The sequence below is a fragment of the Oncorhynchus keta genome, chromosome 10 (genome assembly GCF_023373465.1).
Source record: "Oncorhynchus keta strain PuntledgeMale-10-30-2019 chromosome 10, Oket_V2, whole genome shotgun sequence".
In the NCBI taxonomy this organism is placed as follows: domain Eukaryota; kingdom Metazoa; phylum Chordata; class Actinopteri; order Salmoniformes; family Salmonidae; genus Oncorhynchus; species Oncorhynchus keta.
Window position 1 is genome coordinate 43,730,660 of NC_068430.1, and position 23,010 is coordinate 43,753,669.

At 43.4% G+C, this 23,010-nt stretch overlaps 1 protein-coding gene across 1 annotated transcript in view; it reads left to right on the forward strand.

Annotated features, from left to right (window-relative positions):
• LOC118388806 (receptor-type tyrosine-protein phosphatase gamma-like) overlaps positions 1 to 23,010 on the forward strand; it is a 309,742-nt gene that overhangs the window by 210,905 nt on the left and 75,827 nt on the right. The window contains exons 5-7 of the mRNA XM_035778287.2: positions 9,712 to 9,807; positions 12,281 to 12,347; positions 17,677 to 17,834. Coding sequence (XP_035634180.1) covers positions 9,712 to 9,807; positions 12,281 to 12,347; positions 17,677 to 17,834 — 321 coding nt within the window. The remainder of the gene's footprint in view (positions 1 to 9,711; positions 9,808 to 12,280; positions 12,348 to 17,676; positions 17,835 to 23,010) is intronic.

Consider the following 23,010-nt stretch of genomic DNA (forward strand, 5'->3'; position numbering starts at 1 on the left):
TTAGTTGGAATAGGGTCCAGTATGCAGCTTGAAGGTTTAGAGGCCATGATTATTTTCATCATTGTGTCAAGAGATATAGTACTAAAACACTTCAGCGTCTCTCTTGATCCTAGGTCCTGGGAGAGTTGTGCAGACTCAGGACAACTGAGCTTTGAAGGAATACGCAGATTTAAAGAGGAGTCCGTAATTTGCTTTCTAATAATCATAATCTTTTCCTCAAAGAAGTTCATGAATTTATCACTGCTAAAGTGAAAGTCATCCTCTCTTGGGGAATGCTGCTTTTTAGTTAGCTTTGCTACAGTATCACAACGGAATTTCGGATTGTTCTTATTTTCCTCAATTAAGTTAGAAAAATAGGATGATAGTGCAGCAGTAAGGGCGTCTTCGGTACTGCACGGTACTGTCTTTCCAAGCTAGTCGGAAGACTTCCAGTTTGGTGTGGCGCCATTTCCGTTCCAATTTTCTGGAAGCTTGCTTCAGAGCTCGGGTATTTTCTGTGTACCAGGGAGTTAGTTTCTTATGAGAAATGTTTTTAGTTTTTAGGGGTGCAACTGCATCTAGGGTATTGCGCAAGGTTAACTTGGGTTCCTCAGTTAGGTGGTTAACTGATTTTTGTCCTCTGGCGTCCTTGGGTAGACAGAGGGAATCTGGAAGGACATCAAGGAATCTTTGTGTTGTCTGTGAATTTATAGCATGAGTTTTGATGTTCCTTGGTTGGGGTCTGAGCAGATTATTTGTTGCAATTGCAAACGTAATAAAATGGTGGTCCGATAGTCCAGGATTATGAGGAAAAACATTAAGATCCACAACATTTATTCCATGGGACAAAACTAGGTCCAGAGTATGACTGTGACAGTGAGTGGGTCCAGAGACATGTTGGACAAAACCCACTGAGTCGATGATGGCTCCGAAAGCCTTTTGGAGTGGGTCTGTGGACTTTTCCATGTGAATATTAAAGTCACCAAAGATTAGAATATTATCTGCTATGACTACAAGGTCCGATAGGAATTCAGGGAACTCAGTGAGAAACGCTGTATATGGCCCAGGAGGCCTGCAAACAGTAGCTATAAAAAGTGATTGAGTAGGCTGCATAGATTTCATGACTAGAAGCTCAAGAGACGAAAACAACATTTTTTTTTTTTTTGTAAATTGAAATTTGCTATCGTAAATGTTAGCAACACCTCCGCCTTTGCGGGATGCACGGGGGATATGGTCACTAGTGTAGCCAGGAGGTGAGGCCTCATTTAAAACAGTAAATTCATCAGGCTTAAGCCATGTTTCAGTCAGGCCAATCACATCAAGATTATGATCAGTGATCAGTTCATTGACTATAATTGCCTTTGAAGTAAGGGATCTTACATTAAGTAGCCCTATTTTGACATGTGAGGTATCATGATCTCTTTCAGTAATGACAGGAATGGAGGTGGTCTTTATCCTAGTGGCGGTGTTCGCCTAGAGATTGCTAAGGCGAACACCGCCATGTTTAGTTTTGCCCAACCCAGGTCGAGGCACAGACACGTTCTCAATGGTGATAGCTGAGCTGACTACACTGACTGTGCTAGTGGCAGACTCCACTATGCTGGCAGGTTGGCTAACAGCCTGCTGCCTGGCCTGCACCCTATTTCATTGTGGAGCTAGAGGAGTTAGAGCCCTCTCTATGTTGGTAGATAAGATGAGAGCACCCCTCCAGCTAGGATGGAGTCCGTCACTCCTCAGCAGGTCAGGCTTGGTCCTGTTTGTGGGTGAGTCCCAGAAAGAGGGCCAATTATCTACAAATTCTATCTTTTGGGAGGGGCAGAAAACAGTTTTCAACCAGCGATTGAGTTGTGAGACTCTGCTGTAGAGCTCATCACTCCCCCTAACTGGGAGGGGGCCAGAGACAATTACTCGACGCCGACACATCTTTCTAGCTGATATACACGCAGAAGCTATGTTGCGTGGTGATCTCTGACTGTTTCATCCTAACATCGTTGGTGCCGATGTGGATAACAATATCTCTATACTCTCTACACTCGCAAGTTTTAGCTTTAGCCAGCACCATCTTCAGATTAGCCTTAACGTCGGTAGCCCTGCCCCCTGGTAAACAGTGTATGATCGCTGGATGATTCGTTTTAAGTCTAATACTGCGGGTAATGGATTCGCCAATGACTAGAGTTTTCAATTTGTCAGAGCTAATGCTGGGAAGCTTCGGCGTCTCAGACCCCGTAACGGGAGGAGTAGAGACCAGAGAAGACTCGGCCTCTGACTCCGACCCGCTGCTTAATGGGGAAAACCGGTTGAAAGTTTCTGTCGGCTGAATGAGCGACACCGGTTGAGCGTTCCTACAGCATTTCTTTCCAGAAACCGTGAGAAAGTTGTCTGGCTGCGGGGACTGTGCCAGGGGATTTATACTACTATCTGTACTTACTGGTGGCACAGACGCTGTTTCATCCTTTCCTACACTGAAATGACCCTTGCCTAACGATTGCGTCTGCGCCGTAAGGCGAGTACAGCGACTGCAATTAGAAGGCATCATGTTAATGTTACTACTTAGCTTCGACTGTTGGAGGTCCTGACGAATCGTGTCCAGATAAAGCGTCCGGAGTGAAAAAGTTGAGGAAAAAATAAAGAACTATATGAACGGTAATTAAAAAGTGAAAACCGTAAAGTTGTCAGGTAGCAAAATAGGTTGGTAACAAAACGCACAGCAACTCAAAAACAAGCCGGCAAGTTGTGACAGTAGTGGAGAAGGTGGGACGTTTTAAGTTCCTCTGCGTACACATCACAGACAAACTGAAATTGTCCATTCATACAGACAGTGTGGTGAAGAAGGCGCAACTGCGCTTCTTAAACCTCAGGAGGCTGAAGAAATTTGGCTTCTCACCTAAAACACTCACAAACTTTTACAGATGCACAATCAAGAGCATCCTGTCGGGCTGTATCACCGCCTGATACGTCAACTGCTTCGCCCACAACCGCAAGGCTCTCCAGAGTGTTGTGCGGTCTACACAACGCGTCACCGGGGACAAACTACCTGCCCTCCAGGACACCTACACCACCCGATGTCACAGGAAGGCCATAAAGATCATCAAGGAAAACAACCACCCGAATCACTGCATGTTCACCCCACTATCATCCAGAAGGCGGGGTCAGTACAAGTGCATCAAAGCTGGGAAAGAGAGACTGATAAACAGCCATCACTAACATAGAGTGGCTGCTGCCAACATACAGACTCAAATCTCTGGCCACTTTAATACATTAAAGGTATCAGTAGTCACTTTAATTAATGCCATATACATTAATATACATATACCGTTGAAATCAGAAGTTTACATACAGCTTAGCCAAAAAAAAATAAACTCAGTTTTTCACAATTGCTGACACTTAATCCTAGTAACAATTCCCTGTCTTGGGTCCGTTAGGATCACCACTTTATTTTAAGAATGTGAAATGTCAGAATAATAGTAGAGAGAATGATTTATTTCAGCTTTTATTTCTGGGTCAGAAGTTACATACACTCAATTAGTATTTGGTAGTATTGCCTTTAAATTGTTTAACTTGGGTCAATCGTTTCGGGTAGCCTTCCACAAGCTTCCCACAATAAGTTGGGTGAATTTTGTTCTATTCCCCCTGACAGAGCTGGTGTAACTAAGTCAGGTTTGTAGGCATCCTTGCTCGCACATGCTTTTTCAGTTCTGCCCACATATTTTCTACAGGATTTAGGTCAGGGCTTTGTGAAGGCCACTTCAATACCTTGACTTTGTTGTCCTTAAGCCATTTTGCCACAACTTTGGAAGTATGCTTGGGGTCATTGTCCATTTGGAAGACCCTTTTTTGACCAACTTTAACTTCCTGACTGATGTCTTGAGATTTTTCTTCAATATATCCACATAATCTTCTTCCCTCATGATGCCATCTATTTTGTGAAGTGCACCAGTCCCTACTGCATCAAAGCCCCCCCACAACATGATGCTGCCACCTCCGTGGGATGGTGTTCTTTGGCTTGCAAGCCTCCCTCTTTTTCCTCCAAACATAACGATGGTCATTATGGCCAAACAGTTCTATTTTTGTTTCATCAGACCAGAGGACATTTCTCCAAAAAGTACGATCTTTGTCCCCATGTGCAGTTGCAAACCGTAGTCTGGCTTTTTTATTGGCCGTTTTGGAGCAGTGGCTTCTTCCTTGCTGAGCGGCCTTTCAGGTTATGTCTATATTTGACTTGTTTTACTTTGGTTATAGATACTTTTGTACCTGTTTCCTCCAGTATCTTCACAAGGTCCTTTGCTGTTGTTCTGGGATTGATTTGCACTTTTTGCACCAAAGTACATTCATCTCTAGGAGACAGAACACGTCTCTGTCCTGAGTGGTATGATGGCTGCCTGGTCCCATGGTGTTTATACTTGCTTACTATTGTTTGTACAGATTAACGTGGTACCTTCAGGCGTTTGGAAATTGCTCCCAAGGATGAACCAGACTTGTGGAGGTCTACATTTTTTTTCTGAGGGCTTGGCTGATTTCTTTTGATTTTCCCATGATGTGAAGCAAATAAGCACTGAGTTTGAAGGTATGCCTTGAAATACACCCACAGGTACACCTGGAATTGACTCAAATGATGTCAATTAGCCTATCAGAAGCTTCTAAAGCCCTGACATAATTTTCTGGAATTTTCCAAGCTGTTTAAAGGCACAGTCAACTTAGTGTATGTAATCTTCTGACCCACTGGAATTGTGATACAGTGAATTATAAGTGAAATCATCCGTCTGTAAACAATTGTTGGAAAAATGTATTGTGTCATGCACAAGGTAGATGTCCTAACCGACATGTCAAAACTATAGTTTGTTAACAAGACATTTGTGGAGTGGTTGATAGTTTAATGACTCCAACCTAAGTGTATGTAAACCTCCGACCTCAACTGTATACTGTATATTGTATTCTACCATCTATTGCATCTTGCCTATGCCGCACGGCCATCGCTCATCCATATATTTATATGTACATGCTCTTATTCATCCCTTTGCATTTGTGTGTATAAGGTAGTCGTTGTGAATTTGTTAGATTACTTGTTAGATATTACGACGCTGTTGGAACGAGAAGCACAAGCATTTCGCTACACTCGCACGAACGTCTTATAACCATGTGTATGTGACCAATACAATTTGATTTGATTTTGGTATACCGAAATCTTGTTCCTTTTTCGATACTAGACCATGAAAAAATGTGTCTCACGTCATCTACTGGTTGAGAGAGGATCAAGTCTGTCTATCAGCGCAGCCGATGTCCCTGTATAGCGCGACCGCCTGCTGCTTGCCTGCACCACTGATTCATTGCCGAATTTAGCCTGTCCTGAGGAACCACTGCCTATCATTGGAAGTGTGGGCTGCATTATGTTAGCTCCCCACTCATGCTGCACAGAAGTTAATGCACTTTAATAATGCAACAAGGCATGTAGAAATGTTGCATCTTAATGACTGTTCATAAAACAATGTCCATTACAGGCTAGAACAATTTACAATTAAAGAAAATACCGGTAGCTTCCAGCTTTGTCGGCTAACTTTCCTTGCTTACAGCTGAAGCTAACATAAATTCACTACCCTAGTATTTTGTTTGTGCAAACCATAAGGCTAAATACCGTATGCTGATTTCAAAGCTGATTGTCACCAAAAACCATGGTCATTGCCCAAAACGTTATTCATTCTCTTCTGTCTCCTTCACTGTGTGTCTGTGAATGACGTCATCAGAGACAGAGCACATTTTTGTAAAATAAGAGATTGCTCCTCCTATGCAAATGTTATGGATCAGTACAATAAAATAAGTACCAGATCGAAGGGAAACAGATTGTTTTTCATCTGTAGCCCCGTGAAATCAGCCACAACTCAAAGCATGCACACACTCCTATTGCATATACATTCACCTGTATTGTGAATAGGCATAGGCTACATCTTGATTTACCCAGTTTATCAATAGAGATTTACGATTCAAATAAATGATGACCGCTATGTAGGTCGATTGGTTATGTCATTATAGGTGCGCGCTGGGAAAAAATTGGTGCAACCAAATCATGTGCTGGTAACATCAACTGAAAAAGTTGGGCGCACCAGTGCCACAAGTTCATCTAATACCCTGAACATTGCTCAGTGCCTACTCATATGATTAAAGACTCTAGAGAGCCTAGGGAGGGAGGGAGCAACAGACGAGTTGGGAGTCATGGTACAAACAAACAGGGTGAGATCAGGACATGGCGGCCACAGCCGTTTGATGAGAGGGTATCTTTTATATTCAGTTTGAGTGAGGAGTTTGTTTGTTTTCAAAACTTTGGTTGAGTTTTGATTATATCTTGCCTAGAACTTTTTTAATGGTGCTGTTCTCTCCCAGCGTTGTGGTACGTGCACCAGGCACACACATAGGCCTACATGTTTTTGCCTCAGAGTAGACACATATGGGAGCTGTGATTAAAAGCATTAGAGCATGACCCACAGTTTGATCTTAGTGCATGAGAAGAGCATAATCCCACTGTGGATCCCTGCTCACCATGTTACTGTAAGGACAGTAGGATACAGCACTTGGATGGGAGATTATGTTACCGTCAGGACAGTAGGATACAGCACTGGGATGGGAGATTATGTTACTGTAAGGACAGTAGGATACAGCACTGGGATGGGAGATTATGTTACTGTAAGTACAATATGATACAGCACTGGAATGGGAGATTATGTTACTGTAAGACCAGTAGGATACAGCACTTGGATGGGAGATTATGTTACCGTCAGAACAGTAGGATACAGCACTGGGATGGGAGATTATGTTACTGTAAGAACAGTAGGATACAGCACTGGGATGGGAGATTATGTTACTGTAAGAACAGTAGGATACAGCACTGGGATGGGAGATTGTTACTGTAAGAACAGTAGGATACAGTACTGGGATTGGGAGATTTACTGTAAGAACAGTAGGATACAGCACTGGGATGGGAGATTATGTTACTGTAAGAACAGTAGGATACAGCACTGGGATGGGATATTATGTTACTGTAAAAACAGTAGGATACAGCACTGGGATGGGAAATTATGTTACTGTAAGAACAGTAGGATACAGCACTGGGATTGGAGATTATGTTACTGTAAGATCAGTAGGATACAGCACTGGGATGGGAGATTATGTTACTGTAAGAACAGTAGGATACAGCACTGGGATGGGAGATTATGTTACTGTAAGAACAGTAGGATACAGCACTTGGATGGGAGATTATGTTACCGTCAGGACAGTAGGATACAGCACTGGGATTGGAGATTATGTTACTGTAAGGACAGTAGGATACAGCACTGGGATGGGAGATTATGTTACTGTAAGATCAGTAGGATACAGCACTGGGATGGGAGATTATGTTACTGTAAGAACAGTAGGATACAGCACTGGGATGGGAGATTATGTTACTGTAAGAACAGTAGGATACAGCACTTATGTTACTGTAAGAACAGTAGGATACAGCACTGGGATGGGAGATTATGTTACTGTAAGAACAGTAGGATACAGCACTGGGATGGGAGATTATGTTACTGTAAGAACAGTAGGATACAGCACTGGGATGGGAGATTATGTTACTGTAAAAACAGTAGGATACAGCACTGGGATGGGAGATTATGTTACTGTAAAGACAGTATGATACAGCACTGGGATGGGAGATTATGTTACTGTAAGGACAGTATGATACAGCACTGGGATGGGAGATTATGTTACTGTAAGAACAGTAGGATACAGCACTGGGATGGGAGATTATGTTACTGTAAGAACAGTAGGATACAGCACTGGGATGGGATATTGTGTTACTGTAAGAACAGTAGGATACAGCACTGGGATGGGAGATTATGTTACTGTAAGAACAGTAGGATACAGTACTGGGATTGGGAGATTTACTGTAAGAACAGTAGGATACAGCACTGGGATGGGAGATTGGGATTGGGAGATTTACTGTTACAGCACTGGGATAAGAACAGTAGGATACAGCACTGGGATGGGATATTATGTTACTGTAAGAACAGTAGGATACAGCACTGTGATGGGAGATTATGTTACTGTAAGAACAGTAGGATACAGCACTGGGATGTTACTGTAAGAACAGTAGGATACAGCACTGGGATGGGAGATTATGTTACTGTAAAATCAGTAGGATACAGCACTGGGATAATTATGTTACTGTAAGAACAGTAGAATACAGCACTAGGATGGGAGATTGTTACTGTAAGAACAGTAGGATACAGCACTGGGATGATTATGTTACTGTAAGAACAGTAGGATACAGCACTAGGATACAGCACTGGGATGGGATTATGTTACTGTAAGAACAGTAGGATACAGCACTGGGATGGGAACAGTATTATGTTACTGTAAGAATGGGAGATTATGTTACTGTAAGAAGAGTAGGATACAGCACTGGGATGGGAGAACAGTAGGATACCGTACTGGGATCGGGAGATTTACTGTAAGAACAGTAGGATACAGCACTGGGATGGGAGATTGTTACTGTAAGAACAGTAGGATACAGCACTGGGATGGGAGATTATGTTACTGTAAGAACAGTAGGATACAGCACTGTGATGGGAGATTATGTTACTGTAAGAACAGTAGGATACAGCACTGGGATGGGATGGGAGATTATGTTACTGTAAGAACAGTAGGATACAGCACTGGGATGGGAGATTATGTTACTGTAAGAACAGTAGGATACAGCACTGGGATGGGAGATTATGTTACTGTAAGAACAGTAGGATACAGCACTGGGATGGGATATTGTTACTGTAAGAACAGTAGGATACAGCACTGGGATGGGAGATTGTTACTGTAAGAACAGTAGGATACCGTACTGGGATGGGAGATTGTTACTGTAAGAACAGTAGGATACAGCACTGGGATGGGAGATTATGTTACTGTAAGAACAGTAGAATACAGCACTGGGATGGGAGATTATGTTACTGCAAGAACAGTATGATACAGCACTGGGATGGGAGATTATGTTACTGTAAGAACAGTAGGATACAGCACTGGGATGGGATGGGAGATTATGTTACTGTAAATACAATATGATACAGCACTGGGATGGGAGATGATGTTACTGTAAGTTTAAACTTTTCTGTCTTATTATTATCTGACCATGCTGGTCATTTATGAACATTTTAACATCTTGGCCATGTTCTGTTATAATCTCCACCCGGCACAGCCAGAAGAGGACTGACCACCCCACAAAGCCTGGTTCCTCTCTAGGTTTCTTCCTAGGTTTTGGCCTTTCTAGGGAGTTTTTCCTAGCCACCGTGCTTCTACACCTGCATTGCTTGCTGTTTGGGGTTTTAGGCTGGGTTTCTGTACAGCACTTTGAGATATCAGCTGATGTACGAAGGGCTATATAAATACATTTGATTTGATTTACGTACAGTGGCATACAGCATTACAGTTTTAGGCTGGGGTGTGTGATTTACAGTTGGTTTGTGTGAGAGAACGAATGACAGAGAAGAGGAGGGAAATGAGGAGAAAGTCATTTTCAACAAATACTTATATATATAACCATCGAAATCCGTACTCTTTATTTGCAAAACATCCTGCTGAGAGGAAATATGTTTTGTGATTTCTTCTGACATGCCAGAGTCACTCAAGAGACAGTTAAGACTCTGGCTGTGTGTACACCTCTAATGTTCTGTCTGCTCTCTCTCTCTCTCCCCTCTCTCTCTCCCCCTCCGCTCACAGATGCAGATATACCTGTACAACTCAGATGACTTTGACAGTCTCAGTGCGGCCATCAAGGAGAAGCGCATCATTGCTGCGATGGCTGTGTTTTTTGAGGTACTGTAATACTGGCTTTGGGCTGTGTTGTTGTTTGAAGAGTTCTCTTGGTCTCAGTTGTTACCAAACACAATGAAACAGGGCAGAGGCCTGGAATACAGTGCTTATTAGGAGATATGAACAACAGTACACTGATTTGAAAGCTGCTAGCTCTCTTGAGGCACATGATATCTTTATTATTTGTTGTCTCTTTCCTTCCAACTTCTCATATCCCTTTTATAGATAAGTCTCTCTCTGTCTCGCTCTCTGTTTCTTTGTGTCTCTCACTCATTCGCACACACACACATTGTCCGTCTCCTGAGAGCTGTGGCTCTCTGTCAGTGCCACAGACAGGCAGGCAGACAGTCCGAGAGGCAGACAGACATATGTCTCCAGGGAGACATTACGGTGAAAGGCAACTACAGACAGAGTCAGAGAGCAAGGGGTTCCTCTTCCGCTATCCCCTTAAGCCACCACTTTGTTCTAACTTACCGTACCGCATGCTTCCCTAAAGACGAGCACAGCCAGCCTCACCACTCCAGGAATATTTCTGAAGGATAGTAAATGGCCTCCAGTTGATTTTCAGTTGTAAACATCAAGGAATATTTCTCGTTCCCTAATGGAAAAGTATCTTAATACCTGGTTTGTTAAAAAAAAAAACTATTGGGCAATTAGTGGTATTCTATACTGAACAAAAATATAAACGCAACATGCAACAATTTCAAAGATTTGACTGAGTTACAGTTCATATAAAAAAAAATCTGTCTATTTAAATAAATGTATTAGGCCCTAATCTATGGATTTCACATGACTGGGAATACAGATATGCATCTGTTGGCACGACAATGGCCCTCATGAACTCGTCACGGTATCTGCATTCAAATTGCCATCGACACAATGTAATTGTGTTTGTTGTCCGTAGCTTATTCCTTTCCATACCATAACCCCACCAACACCATTGGGCACTCTGTTCACAACGTCAGCAAACCGCTCGCCCACCCAACGCCATATCAGAATTAATCCGTGAAGAGCACACTTCTCCTGTGTGCCAGTGTCCCTCAAAGGTGAGCAATTTGCCCACTGAAGTCGGTTATGACGCCGAACTGGAGTAAGGTCAAGACCCAGGTGAGGACGATGAGCAGACAGATGAGCGTTTCTGACAGTTTGTACAGAAATTCTTCAGTTGTGCAAACCACAGTGTCATCAGCTGTCCGGTGGCTGCACTCTGATGATCCCGAAGGTGAAGAACCCGGAGGTGGAGGTCCTGGGCTGACGTGGTTACACGTGGTCTGCATGGTTACACATTCTCTAAAATGATGTTGGAGAGGTGGCTTATGGTAGAGAAATTAACAGTCAATTCTCTGGCAACAGCTCTGGTAGACATTCCTGCACTCAGAATGCCAAAATTGCACACTCCCTCAACTTGAGATATCTGTGGCATTGTGTTGTGACAAGACTGCACATTTTAGAATGGCCTTTTATTGTCCCTTGCACAAGGTGCACCTGTGTAATTATCATGCTGTTAAATCAACTTTTTGATATGCCACACATGTCAGGTAGGTGGATTATCTTGGCAAAGGAGAAATGCTCACTAACAGGGATGAACATTTCTGGGATCTTTTATCTCAGCTCATGAAACATGGGACCAACAACATTTTATTTCTGCAATTAAATGAAACCTCAAATGATGACGCTTCAACCGAGCACCCTCAAGGAGGAGAGCTCCACTTTCTTTCCCTGTTTGTTTGCACGTGTGCGCTTAACCCAGCACCAACACTCCAGCTCATCACTCTCCAGCTTACACCCACGGTAATCACTGACTAGATCAAGGTTCACTCCGCTCTGTCTATCAGATGTTCTATTTCTAGTTCGACCATGGCGATGCCGTCTATTACTTAGGAAGCACTCTACTGAAGCACTCAGAGCCACACAGAGTGGCTAGGCCAGGGTCATTTCTCTCTCCGGTCAGAGAAGCAGGCAGGTTGGAATGGGGACACAGGTGTTCCTATGTAGGTCTGTGGATAGACAGTGATGGACCTTGTGTGTATGAAGACCTAAATGCTACCACTGTGTTTCTGACAGCCTATCGCTTACAGCAATTAGCATCAGCACGCGCACACATTTATCCTGCTGAATTGCATTTTACAGAGCAGGACACACACACACACACACCAGTTTACCATCTTTAATCGATGAGGAGGAGCTGCTTTTGGTTCCCTAAGGCTGTGTGAATGGCCGCTAAAGGGGTTCATATTATTTTCCACATTCAATGCTTAGCTACATTTACTCTCATTTACACTCAGATACTTTTACTCTCATTGGACTGACCTGAGTTAGGGAGGAGTCCCAACACTGTTTTACCCCCATCTAAGCGTAAATAGGACACTGGGAATATTGGTAATAAATTAGGAGCACACTGAACTGAGTGTAGGTACTGTAACTGCTGTTCTGGGCTGTCTTGTAAAAGAGCCTGTCTCTTGTTCGGTGTCGTCAGGTGGGGCGGCGAGACAATCCAGCCGTAGAGCCCATCATCCAGGGACTGAAACGGGTCGTGCACCACGGTGAGTAAACCCCTGGCACTCGCACTACTACTACTGTCACACTCACACGCGCACACACACACTCAATCTCACTCATGAGATTTTGCTGCATTCTCACTGTGATGCTGTTCGGCAGCCGTAGTTCTATAGCATTTCTCACTTAGCCTTTAAACTACAGAGCATCAGTAGAGCACCAGGATCTCAGTCTTCACACGGAAACATTGATATACAGACACACTAACGGATTTCTAGAGGACCAAGGCGTCATCCCTTTCACCAAAGAGGGCTTTCAGTCACGTTCAAGAGCATCAAATGAATGTCGACAGGAATCATACACAACTAAAAAAAGAGACAGAGAAATGACTTCCCAAGGACATAGTTGTTTGTGAGGTTAATGCGAAGTGATTGCTTCAGACCTCACACGTCTCCCAGACTTAGAAATTCCGTGCCTCGCGTCTGGTCATCCATTGGTTTGTTCAGGCTTTTGAAGATACTTAACCTTGGTGTTCATTTTTATTCTCAAATTAGTATGACCACAAGCTCTGAGCCCGGTCTTGCATCAAGACGAAGGCAGCACAGTGAGCTACCACCGCTCCCTGCTTCTCTGTGTAGAGCCACAAAGAAGAGACGGAACAGTTAATTGCATCTAAGCCTCAATTAGTCAACGCTCCATCGCTTGCTCACATACACACACACACACAGACAGAGAGAACTTACACAGCGGCAACATCAGATGCACGCTTGCTTGCACCATTAATCTTTAATGCTAGGGGGAGACAGATGTGCCTAGCTGCAGTGCATGTTGTATGAAATCAGAGTTGGTGTGAGCTGCGAGCAGAGTGTGGTTGGGAGCTGGTGTCTCTACAGACATGCGTTATGTCGTGTCTCCACCTGCCCATTTAAATGTGCTTTAGCATGTGTCCATAATACTTTGGTCCATCTGCACACACACACACACACACACACACACACACACACACACACACACACACACACAGGGCTCTATTGAGCCATGCAGCTGTGTGTGTGTGCTCGCTTTGTGTGTACCAACACATATGGCTGGTTTAACAATGTGCTACTGACGTGGTTCTCTTTATGTGGGTCAACTCAGAGACGAAGAGAAGACGTGTTAATGGAGGATCGGAATAAACTGTGAGCATATAGCCGTAAAATGCAGACCTCTTTACTCATGCTGATTAATCTCACACAACTCTATCCTTCGTGCTTCTCTGAGTCTCTCTCTCATTCATTACACTGACTCCCTATACTGGATGATTTGCCATGGCTGGAACAGGGCAAAAATGGGGCTAGCATGCAGGTGGTATCGCTTGATTTAGATGTCTAAAGTGGTTACTCTGTGAGGTAGGCCAATCAAGTCACTACACATGGTCTCCCGAACACAGATCAAGCCTTCTCCTAGGATTTAAAAGCATGCTCAGTAGAGAATCTCCAATTAAAAGTGTTTTTAGATCAGGAATAGGGATCCGGTAAACCGCCCTCGGTGTTGAGCATCCAGACTTGTGTTGAATCTAGAGGCCCTCCTTGTTGGAGTGAGGGCTGGGTCCAGTCAGCCTGGGTTGTGGTGTTGTTTTGATGGTCCAAGGGAGGCTCCTGGCCCTCTGGCTGGGTAATTACAATGCGTCCCAAATGGCACACTATTCATATTCACTATGTTGTGCACTACTTTTGAACCCAGCCCTATTGACCATGGCCCATAGGGCTCTGGTCAAAAGTAGTGCAATACATGGGTGCCATTTGGGATGCACATTTACTGTCTTGTCTTCTAGCGGGGTGGCGGTGGCAGGGTTTCCAATAGCTTATTAGCCTCAGCCATCCATCCATCAGCAGGTTTGAGGCAGTGCCACGATACAGCTGTGCTGTCTGAGGGCAGGCGGGTAGTAGAGATGCGGTGAATACTGAAGCAGCTCACGATGTCGGGAACGGAAAGGTGCTTCCGTTCAGATAAGTATGTTGTACAGTCACGTCCACTTTCCCGTCCCATGTCCCACCCACGCTCCATAGTCCACAGTGAAGCGCCCTTCTCATCCTTCGATAGAAACCCACATGACAGTTAGAAGGTACCGGATGACATGGTTTATATCTGAACCCCAAGTTTAGTGTCCTGTTGCCACCCCAGATTGTCTCCAGCTCCCACTTTACTACCCCACATTGTCTCCAGGATTGTCTCCAGGCTCCACTTTACAACCCCAGAATTTCTCTAGCGCCCACTTGACTACACCAGATTGTCTCTAGCTCCCACTTTACTACCCCCGATTGTCTCAAGCGCCCACTTTACTACACCAGATTGTCTCAAGTGCCCACTTTACTACCCCCGATTGTCTCAAGCGCCCACTTTACTACACCAGATTGTCTCTAGCTCCCACTTTACTACCCCCGATTGTCTCAAGCGCCCACTTGACTAAACCAGATTGTCTCAAGCGCCCACTTACTTTACTACCCCCGATTGTCTCAAGCGCCCACTTTACTACCCCCGATTGTCTCAAGCGCCCACTTTACTACCCCAGATTGTCTCAAGCGCCCACTTTACTACCCCCGATTGTCTCAAGCGCCCACTTTACTACCCCAGATTGTCGTCAGCCTCCACTTTACTAACCTAGATTGTCTCAAGCGCCCACTTTACAACCCCAGATTGTCTCAAGCGCCCACTTTACTACCCCTGATTGTCTCAAGCGCCCACTTTACTACCCCAGATTGTCTTCAGCCTCCACTTTACTACCCCAGATTGTCGTCAGCCCCCACTTTACTAACCTAGATTGTCTTCAGCCTCCACTTTACTAACCTAGATTGTCTTCAGCCTCCACTTTACTAACCTAGATTGTCTTCAGCCTCCACTTTACTATGCCAGATTGTCTGCAGATCCTAGCTACCTTACTTCCCCTACATCAAATGTGTCAAACAAGCCAATTCAATCTGGCACAAATAATTTTTCCCCAGAACAAAACCCATCTCAATCGACATTTAAATGTGACCCACCACCTTGATTCGGACTTATGTAGCAATATTTTAAATGTTTTTATTTTTATTTTGACATTGGAAAAAAGTAGGGACTCAGAGCTAGAAAATTGTATACCATACACTGCAGTTTAGGAATAATGGAAAATAATTCTGCTTTGAACCTCACTTTTGAGAAAATGGCTGTTGAATGTTTTGGTACACTTACTGGAGAGCTCCTCTTTGTCTACACCCATTCAGCATCGTTCACACCCTCTTAAGTTTAGCCCCACCCCTCTCTAACGATTCACATGTGAGGCCATGTGCTGAACAGAGTGAGCTAAACAATGAACCATAATGCCAACCCACATTACTAGCAATACAAACTGATTGTCATAGCTCGCCACCGTGCATGAATCTGCAGGTAGCTAAAGCTAACCAACTAGGTTTGATGTTAGCTATTTAGCTAACATTAGGCTATAACTATCAATGCAAATAGCTTTCTGAGATACTAATAAAATTACTACACAGATCATACACGTAACGTTAGCGATCGAGACAGCCAGCTAACGTTTGCTAGCTAGCTAACAGTACGTTTTAACTTGCAATGGAAATGACTTTCTGAGATACTAATAAAATTACTACACAGATCATACACGTAACGTTAGCGATCGAGACAGCCAGCTAACATTTGCTAGCTAGCTAACAGTACGTTTTAACTTGCAATGGAAATGACTTTCTGACAAAATTACAAATGTATAATATCTGAAAATGTATCTAGACTCTTACCTGTATACATAGATGAACGCTTCTCCTTCTCTGTCATGGATACCATGGTTGCCCTTAGTTTGAAAATGTAATCCGTAGACAAATGTTTTATACAACAGCCTTTTGTGTTCTCTTTTCGACTCCCTCCTCATTTGAGATCAAGACTTGGTCAACTTCTCCCGTGAAAACAACACTGTTTATAGTCATTTATTCCCCATAACTGTCATCAGAAGACTCTACATTGTCTGGTTCAATTAAAATGTTTTTACCTAAATGAGGGATTTCTTAATCTTCTGAGTCAGAGAGAGTCAGCATGGCAAGATTGTCCTCCAGAAAGTTGTCCATCACACATTTTTCCCACTGATCTTTGTCGATCAGTGAGAGCAGTATCAACACTTTTGCAGTTCAGTTCTCTATGGTATATTTCAAAAAAGCCTTGGTAGCAAGAATTATCTACACATACTGAGCAGCTCATGTTATAGACAGAAGCATGCTACATGCCAGATCAATCCGACCTCATCTCACGGCATGTCCAGCCCAACTATTATATCAGCCAATCATGGCTAGCGGGAAGGTTCTTTGCTTTTTCCGTGGCACAACCAACTAGTCTAACAATTGTATTTATATTTACAGATGACATACACCTTTTTTTTATTCCAGAAAGCAATAAAAATTCCAGATGGCGTACACCTTTTTGTGTTCCAGAAAGCATTTCTGCCAAATAACTCATTTTGATTAAAAAATGTTTACTGTCAAATGCCTTACCTGTGAAGTAGTGATGTGCGACAATACACCTAGCTTCTTAAAACGGGTCACAAATGACTATTTCAAATTGAAACTGTGTAGAATTGATAATGGACCGACTACAATTACAGTCTCGTCACTCTACCCAGCTTGCTAACAGTCATTAAAAAAAAACTAGACAGTCAGGGAACCATGAAAATTCCAAAAGCGATGGATGGATAACTATTTTTTATATATATTTCTTTACACATTTTGACCTCCGGACCTTGGTGAAGACTGAATGTGTTACTTCATAGTTTTGATGTCTTCACTATTATTCTACAATGTAGAAAATAGTCAAAATACAGAAAAACCCTTGAATGAGAAGGTGTGTCCAAACCTTTGACTGCTACTGTATGTCAGTTGTTAATAATATATTGGGGCGGCAGCGTAGCCTAGTGGTTAGAGCGTTGGACTAGTAACCGGAAGGTTGCGAGTTCAAACCCCCGACCAGGCAGTTAACCCACTGTTCCCAGGCCGTCATTGAAAATAAGAATGTGTTCTTAACTGACTTGCCTGGTTAAATAAAGGTCAAATTTAAAATTTAAAATAAACACAGAACTTGTGGGGTAAACATGTGGTGATTGAGAAAGGCGTAAAGATACAATATAATGTATGCATTTTCTATTTAATTATGTGGGAATAATTATGCCTGCACTTTGTTTACATTGTGTGGGTGGCTGAGTGTGTACTGTATATGGGTTGTGGGTATGGCTGTGTTTGAATGTGTTTCTCTGTGTTGATGTGCGAGTTCCTGTGTCCTGTCTCCCCTCAAGAGAAGGATGCAGTGTTAGTGTGTGTTTCTCCGTGTTAATATGTGTTCATGTGTTCTCTCTCCACCCTCCAGAGAAGGAGACATTCCTGAGTTCCTTCGTCCTGAGGGATCTGCTACCGTCATCGTTGGGGAGTTACTACCGCTACACAGGCTCTCTCACCATCCCGCCCTGCAGCAAGGTGGTCGAGTGGATCGTCTTATCCAGACCCGTTTTCCTCTCCCACTCACAGGTCAGTTACACATGCACAGACACACACACTATCATCCCACTGTTTCTATATACCCACCTACTTCTCCCCTCCTTCTCCCCTTCCTTCTCCTCTTTCTCTGTGTATCATTCATTATAGTCCGGGTAGCAGGTAATGGACTCTAACAGATATTTATGTAACTTTCAAAATTCTTTGTTAGTTTACAATTGGACAATTTATGCTCCCCACATATAAAAACTACTGGAAAGCCCCGAATGCAATATTGTAATTTTTATGAGGAAAATATTGTCTGTAGTCTACTGTACATGGTGGAGGAACATATTGCCTGTAGCCTAATGTACATGGTGGAGGAACATATTGCCTGTAGCCTACTGTACATGGTGGAAGAACATATTGTCTGTAGCCTACTGTACAATGTGGAGGAACATATTGTCTGTAGCCTACTGTACATGATGGAGGAACATATTGTCTGTAACCTACTGTACATGGTGGAGGAACATATTGTCTGTAGCCTACTGTACATGGTGGAGGAACATATTGTCTGTAGTCTACTGTACATGGTGGAGGAACATATTGCCTGTAGTCTACTATACATGGTGGAGGAACATATTGCCTGTTGTCTACTGTACATGGTGGAGGAACATATTGCCTGTAGTCTACTGTACATGGTGGAGGAACATATTGTCTGTAACCTATTGTACATGATGGAGGAACATATTGCCTGTAGGCTATTGTATATGATGGAGGAACATATTGCCTGTAGTCTACTGTACATGGTGGAGGAACATATTGCCTGTAGCCTACTGTACATGGTGGAGGAACATATTGTCTGTAGTCTACTGTACATGATGGAGGAACATATTGCCTGTAGCCTACTGTACATGGTGGAGGAACATATTGTCTGTAACCTACTGTACATGGTGGAGGAACATATTGTCTGTAGCCTACTGTACATGGTGGAGGAACATATTGTCTGTAGCCTACTGTACATGGTGGAGGAACATATTGTCTGTAGCCTATTGTACATGGTGGATGTACATGGTGGAGGAACATATTGCCTGTAGCCTACTGTACATGGTGGAAGAACATATTGTCTGTAGCCTACTGTACAATGTGGAGGAACATATTGTCTGTAGCCTACTGTACATGATGGAGGAACATATTGTCTGTAACCTACTGTACATGGTGGAGGAACATATTGTCTGTAGCCTACTGTACATGGGGGAGGAACATATTGCCTGTAGTCTACTGTACATGGTGGAGGAACATATTGTCTGTAGCCTACTGTACATGGGGGAGGAACATATTGCCTGTAGTCTACTGTACATGGTGGAGGAACATATTGTCTGTAGCCTACTGTACATTGTGGAGGAACATATTGCCTGTAGCCTACTGTACATGGTGGAGGAACATATTGTCTGTAACCTACTGTACATGGTGGAGGCACATATTGTCTGTAACCTACTGTACATGGTGGAGGAACATATTGCCTGTAGCCTACTGTACATGGTGGAGGAACATATTGTCTGTAACCTACTGTACATGGTGGAGGAACATATTGCCTGTAACCTACTGTACAATGTGGAGGAACATAGTCTGTAGCCTACTGTACATGATGGAGGAACATATTGTCTGTAGCCTACTGTACATGGTGGAGGAACATATTGTCTGTAGCCTACTGTACAATGTGGAGGAACATATTGTCTGTAGCCTACTGTACATGATGGAGGAACATATTGTCTGTAACCTACTGTACATGGTGGAGGAACATATTGTCTGTAGCCTACTGTACATGGTGGAGGAACATATTGTCTGTAACCTACTGTACATGGTGGAGGAACATATTGCCTGTAGCCTACTGTACATGGTGGAGGAACATATTGCCTGTAACCTACTGTACATGGTGGAGGAACATATTGCCTGTAGCCTACTGTACATGGTGGAGGAACATATAGTCTGTAACCTACTGTACATGGTGGAGGAACATATTGCCTGTAGCCTACTGTACATGGTGGAGGAACATATTGCCTGTAACCTACTGTACAATGTGGAGGAACGTATTGCCTGTAGCCTACTGTACATGGTGGAGGAACATATTGTCTGTAACCTACTGTACATGGGAGGAACATATTGCCTGTAGCCTACTGTACATGGTGGATGTACATGGTGGAGGAACATATTGTCTGTAGCCTACTGTACATGGTGGAGGAACATATTGTCTGTAACCTACTGTACATGGTGGAGGAACATATTGCCTGTAGCCTACTGTACATGGTGGAGGAACATATTGTCTGTAGCCTACTGTACATGGTGGAGGAACATATTGCCTGTAGCCTACTGTACATGGTGGAGGAACATATTATCTGTAGCCTACTGTACATGGTGGAGGAACGTATTGCCTGTAACCTACTGTACATGGTGGAGGAACATATTGCCTGTAGCCTACTGTACATGGTGGAGGAACATATTATCTGTAGCCTACTGTACATGGTGGAGGAACGTATTGCCTGTAACCTACTGTACATGGTGGAGGAACATATTGCCTGTAGCCTACTGTACATGGTGGAAGAACATATTGTCTGTAGCCTACTGTACAATGTGGAGGAACATATTGTCTGTAGCCTACTGTACATGATGGAGGAACATATTGTCTGTAACCTACTGTACATGGTGGAGGAACATATTGTCTGTAGCCTACTGTACATGGGGGAGGAACATATTGCCTGTAGTCTACTGTACATGGTGGAGGAACATATTGCTTGTAGTCTACTGTACATGGTGGAGGAACATATTGCCTGTTGTCTACTGTACATGGTGGAGGAACATATTGCCTGTAGTCTACTGTACATGGTGGAGGAACATATTGTCTGTAACCTATTGTACATGATGGAGGAACATATTGCCTGTAGGCTATTGTATATGATGGAGGAACATATTGCCTGTAGTCTACTGTACATGGTGGAGGAACATATTGCCTGTAGCCTACTGTACATGGTGGAGGAACATATTGTCTGTAGTCTACTGTACATGATGGAGGAACATATTGCCTGTAGCCTACTGTACATGGTGGAGGAACATATTGTCTGTAACCTACTGTACATGGTGGAGGAACATATTGTCTGTAGCCTACTGTACATGGTGGAGGAACATATTGTCTGTAGCTACTGTACATGGTGGAGGAACATATTGTCTGTAGCCTACTGTACATGGTGGAGGAACATATTGTCTGTAGCCTATTGTACATGGTGGATGTACATGGTGGAGGAACATATTGCCTGTAGCCTACTGTACATGGTGGAAGAACATATTGTCTGTAGCCTACTGTACAATGTGGAGGAACATATTGTCTGTAGCCTACTGTACATGATGGAGGAACATATTGTCTGTAACCTACTGTACATGGTGGAGGAACATATTGTCTGTAGCCTACTGTACATGGGGGAGGAACATATTGCCTGTAGTCTACTGTACATGGTGGAGGAACATATTGTCTGTAGCCTACTGTACATTGTGGAGGAACATATTGCCTGTAGCCTACTGTACATGGTGGAGGAACATATTGTCTGTAGTCTACTGTACATGATGGAGGAACATATTGCCTGTAGCCTACTGTACATGGTGGAGGAACATATTGTCTGTAACCTACTGTACATGGTGGAGGAACATATTGTCTGTAGCCTACTGTACATGGTGGAGGAACATATTGTCTGTAACCTACTGTACATGGTGGAGGCACATATTGTCTGTAGCCTACTGTACATGGTGGAGGAACATATTGTCTGTAGCCTACTGTACATGGTGGAGGAACATATTGTCTGTAGCCTACTGTACAATGTGGAGGAACATATTGTCTGTAGCCTACTGTACATGATGGAGGAACGTATTGTCTGTAACCTACTGTACATGGTGGAGGAACATATTGTCTGTAGCCTACTGTACATGGTGGAGGAACATATTGTCTGTAACCTACTGTACATGGTGGAGGAACATATTGCCTGTAGCCTACTGTACATGGTGGAGGAACATATTGTCTGTAACCTACTGTACATGGTGGAGGAACATATTGCCTGTAACCTACTGTACAATGTGGAGGAACATAGTCTGTAGCCTACTGTACATGATGGAGGAACATATTGTCTGTAGCCTACTGTACATGGTGGAGGAACATATTGTCTGTAGCCTACTGTACAATGTGGAGGAACATATTGTCTGTAGCCTACTGTACATGATGGAGGAACATATTGTCTGTAACCTACTGTACATGGTGGAGGAACATATTGTCTGTAGCCTACTGTACATGGTGGAGGAACATAGTCTGTAACCTACTGTACATGGTGGAGGAACATATTGCCTGTAGCCTACTGTACATGGTGGAGGAACATATTGCCTGTAGCCTACTGTACATGGTGGAGGAACATATAGTCTGTAACCTACTGTACATGGTGGAGGAACATATTGCCTGTAGCCTACTGTACATGGTGGAGGAACATATTGCCTGTAACCTACTGTACAATGTGGAGGAACGTATTGCCTGTAACCTACTGTACATGGTGGAGGAACATATTGCCTGTAGCCTACTGTACATGGTGGAGGAACATATTGTCTGTAGCCTACTGTACATGGTGGAGGAACATATTGCCTGTAGCCTACTGTACATGGTGGAGGAACATATTATCTGTAGCCTACTGTACATGGTGGAGGAACGTATTGCCTGTAACCTACTGTACATGGAGGAACATATTGCCTGTAGCCTACTGTACATGGTGGAGGAACATATTATCTGTAGCCTACTGTACATGGTGGAGGAACGTATTGCCTGTAACCTACTGTACATGGTGGAGGAACATATTGCCTGTAGCCTACTGTACATGGTGGAGGAACATATTATCTGTAGCCTACTGTACAATGTGGAGGAACATGTTGTCTGTAGCCTACTGTACATGGTGGAGGAACATATTGTCTGTAGTCTACTGTACATGGTGGAGGAACTTATTGCCTGTAGTCTACTGTACATGGTGGAGGAACTTATTGCCTGTTGCCTACTGTACATGGTGGAGGAACATATTGCCTGTAGCTTACTCTACAATGTGGAGGAACAAATTGCCTGTAGCCTATTGTATATGATGGAGGAACATATTGCCTGTAGCCTACTGTACATGGTGGAGGAACTTATTGCCTGTAGCCTACTGTACATGGT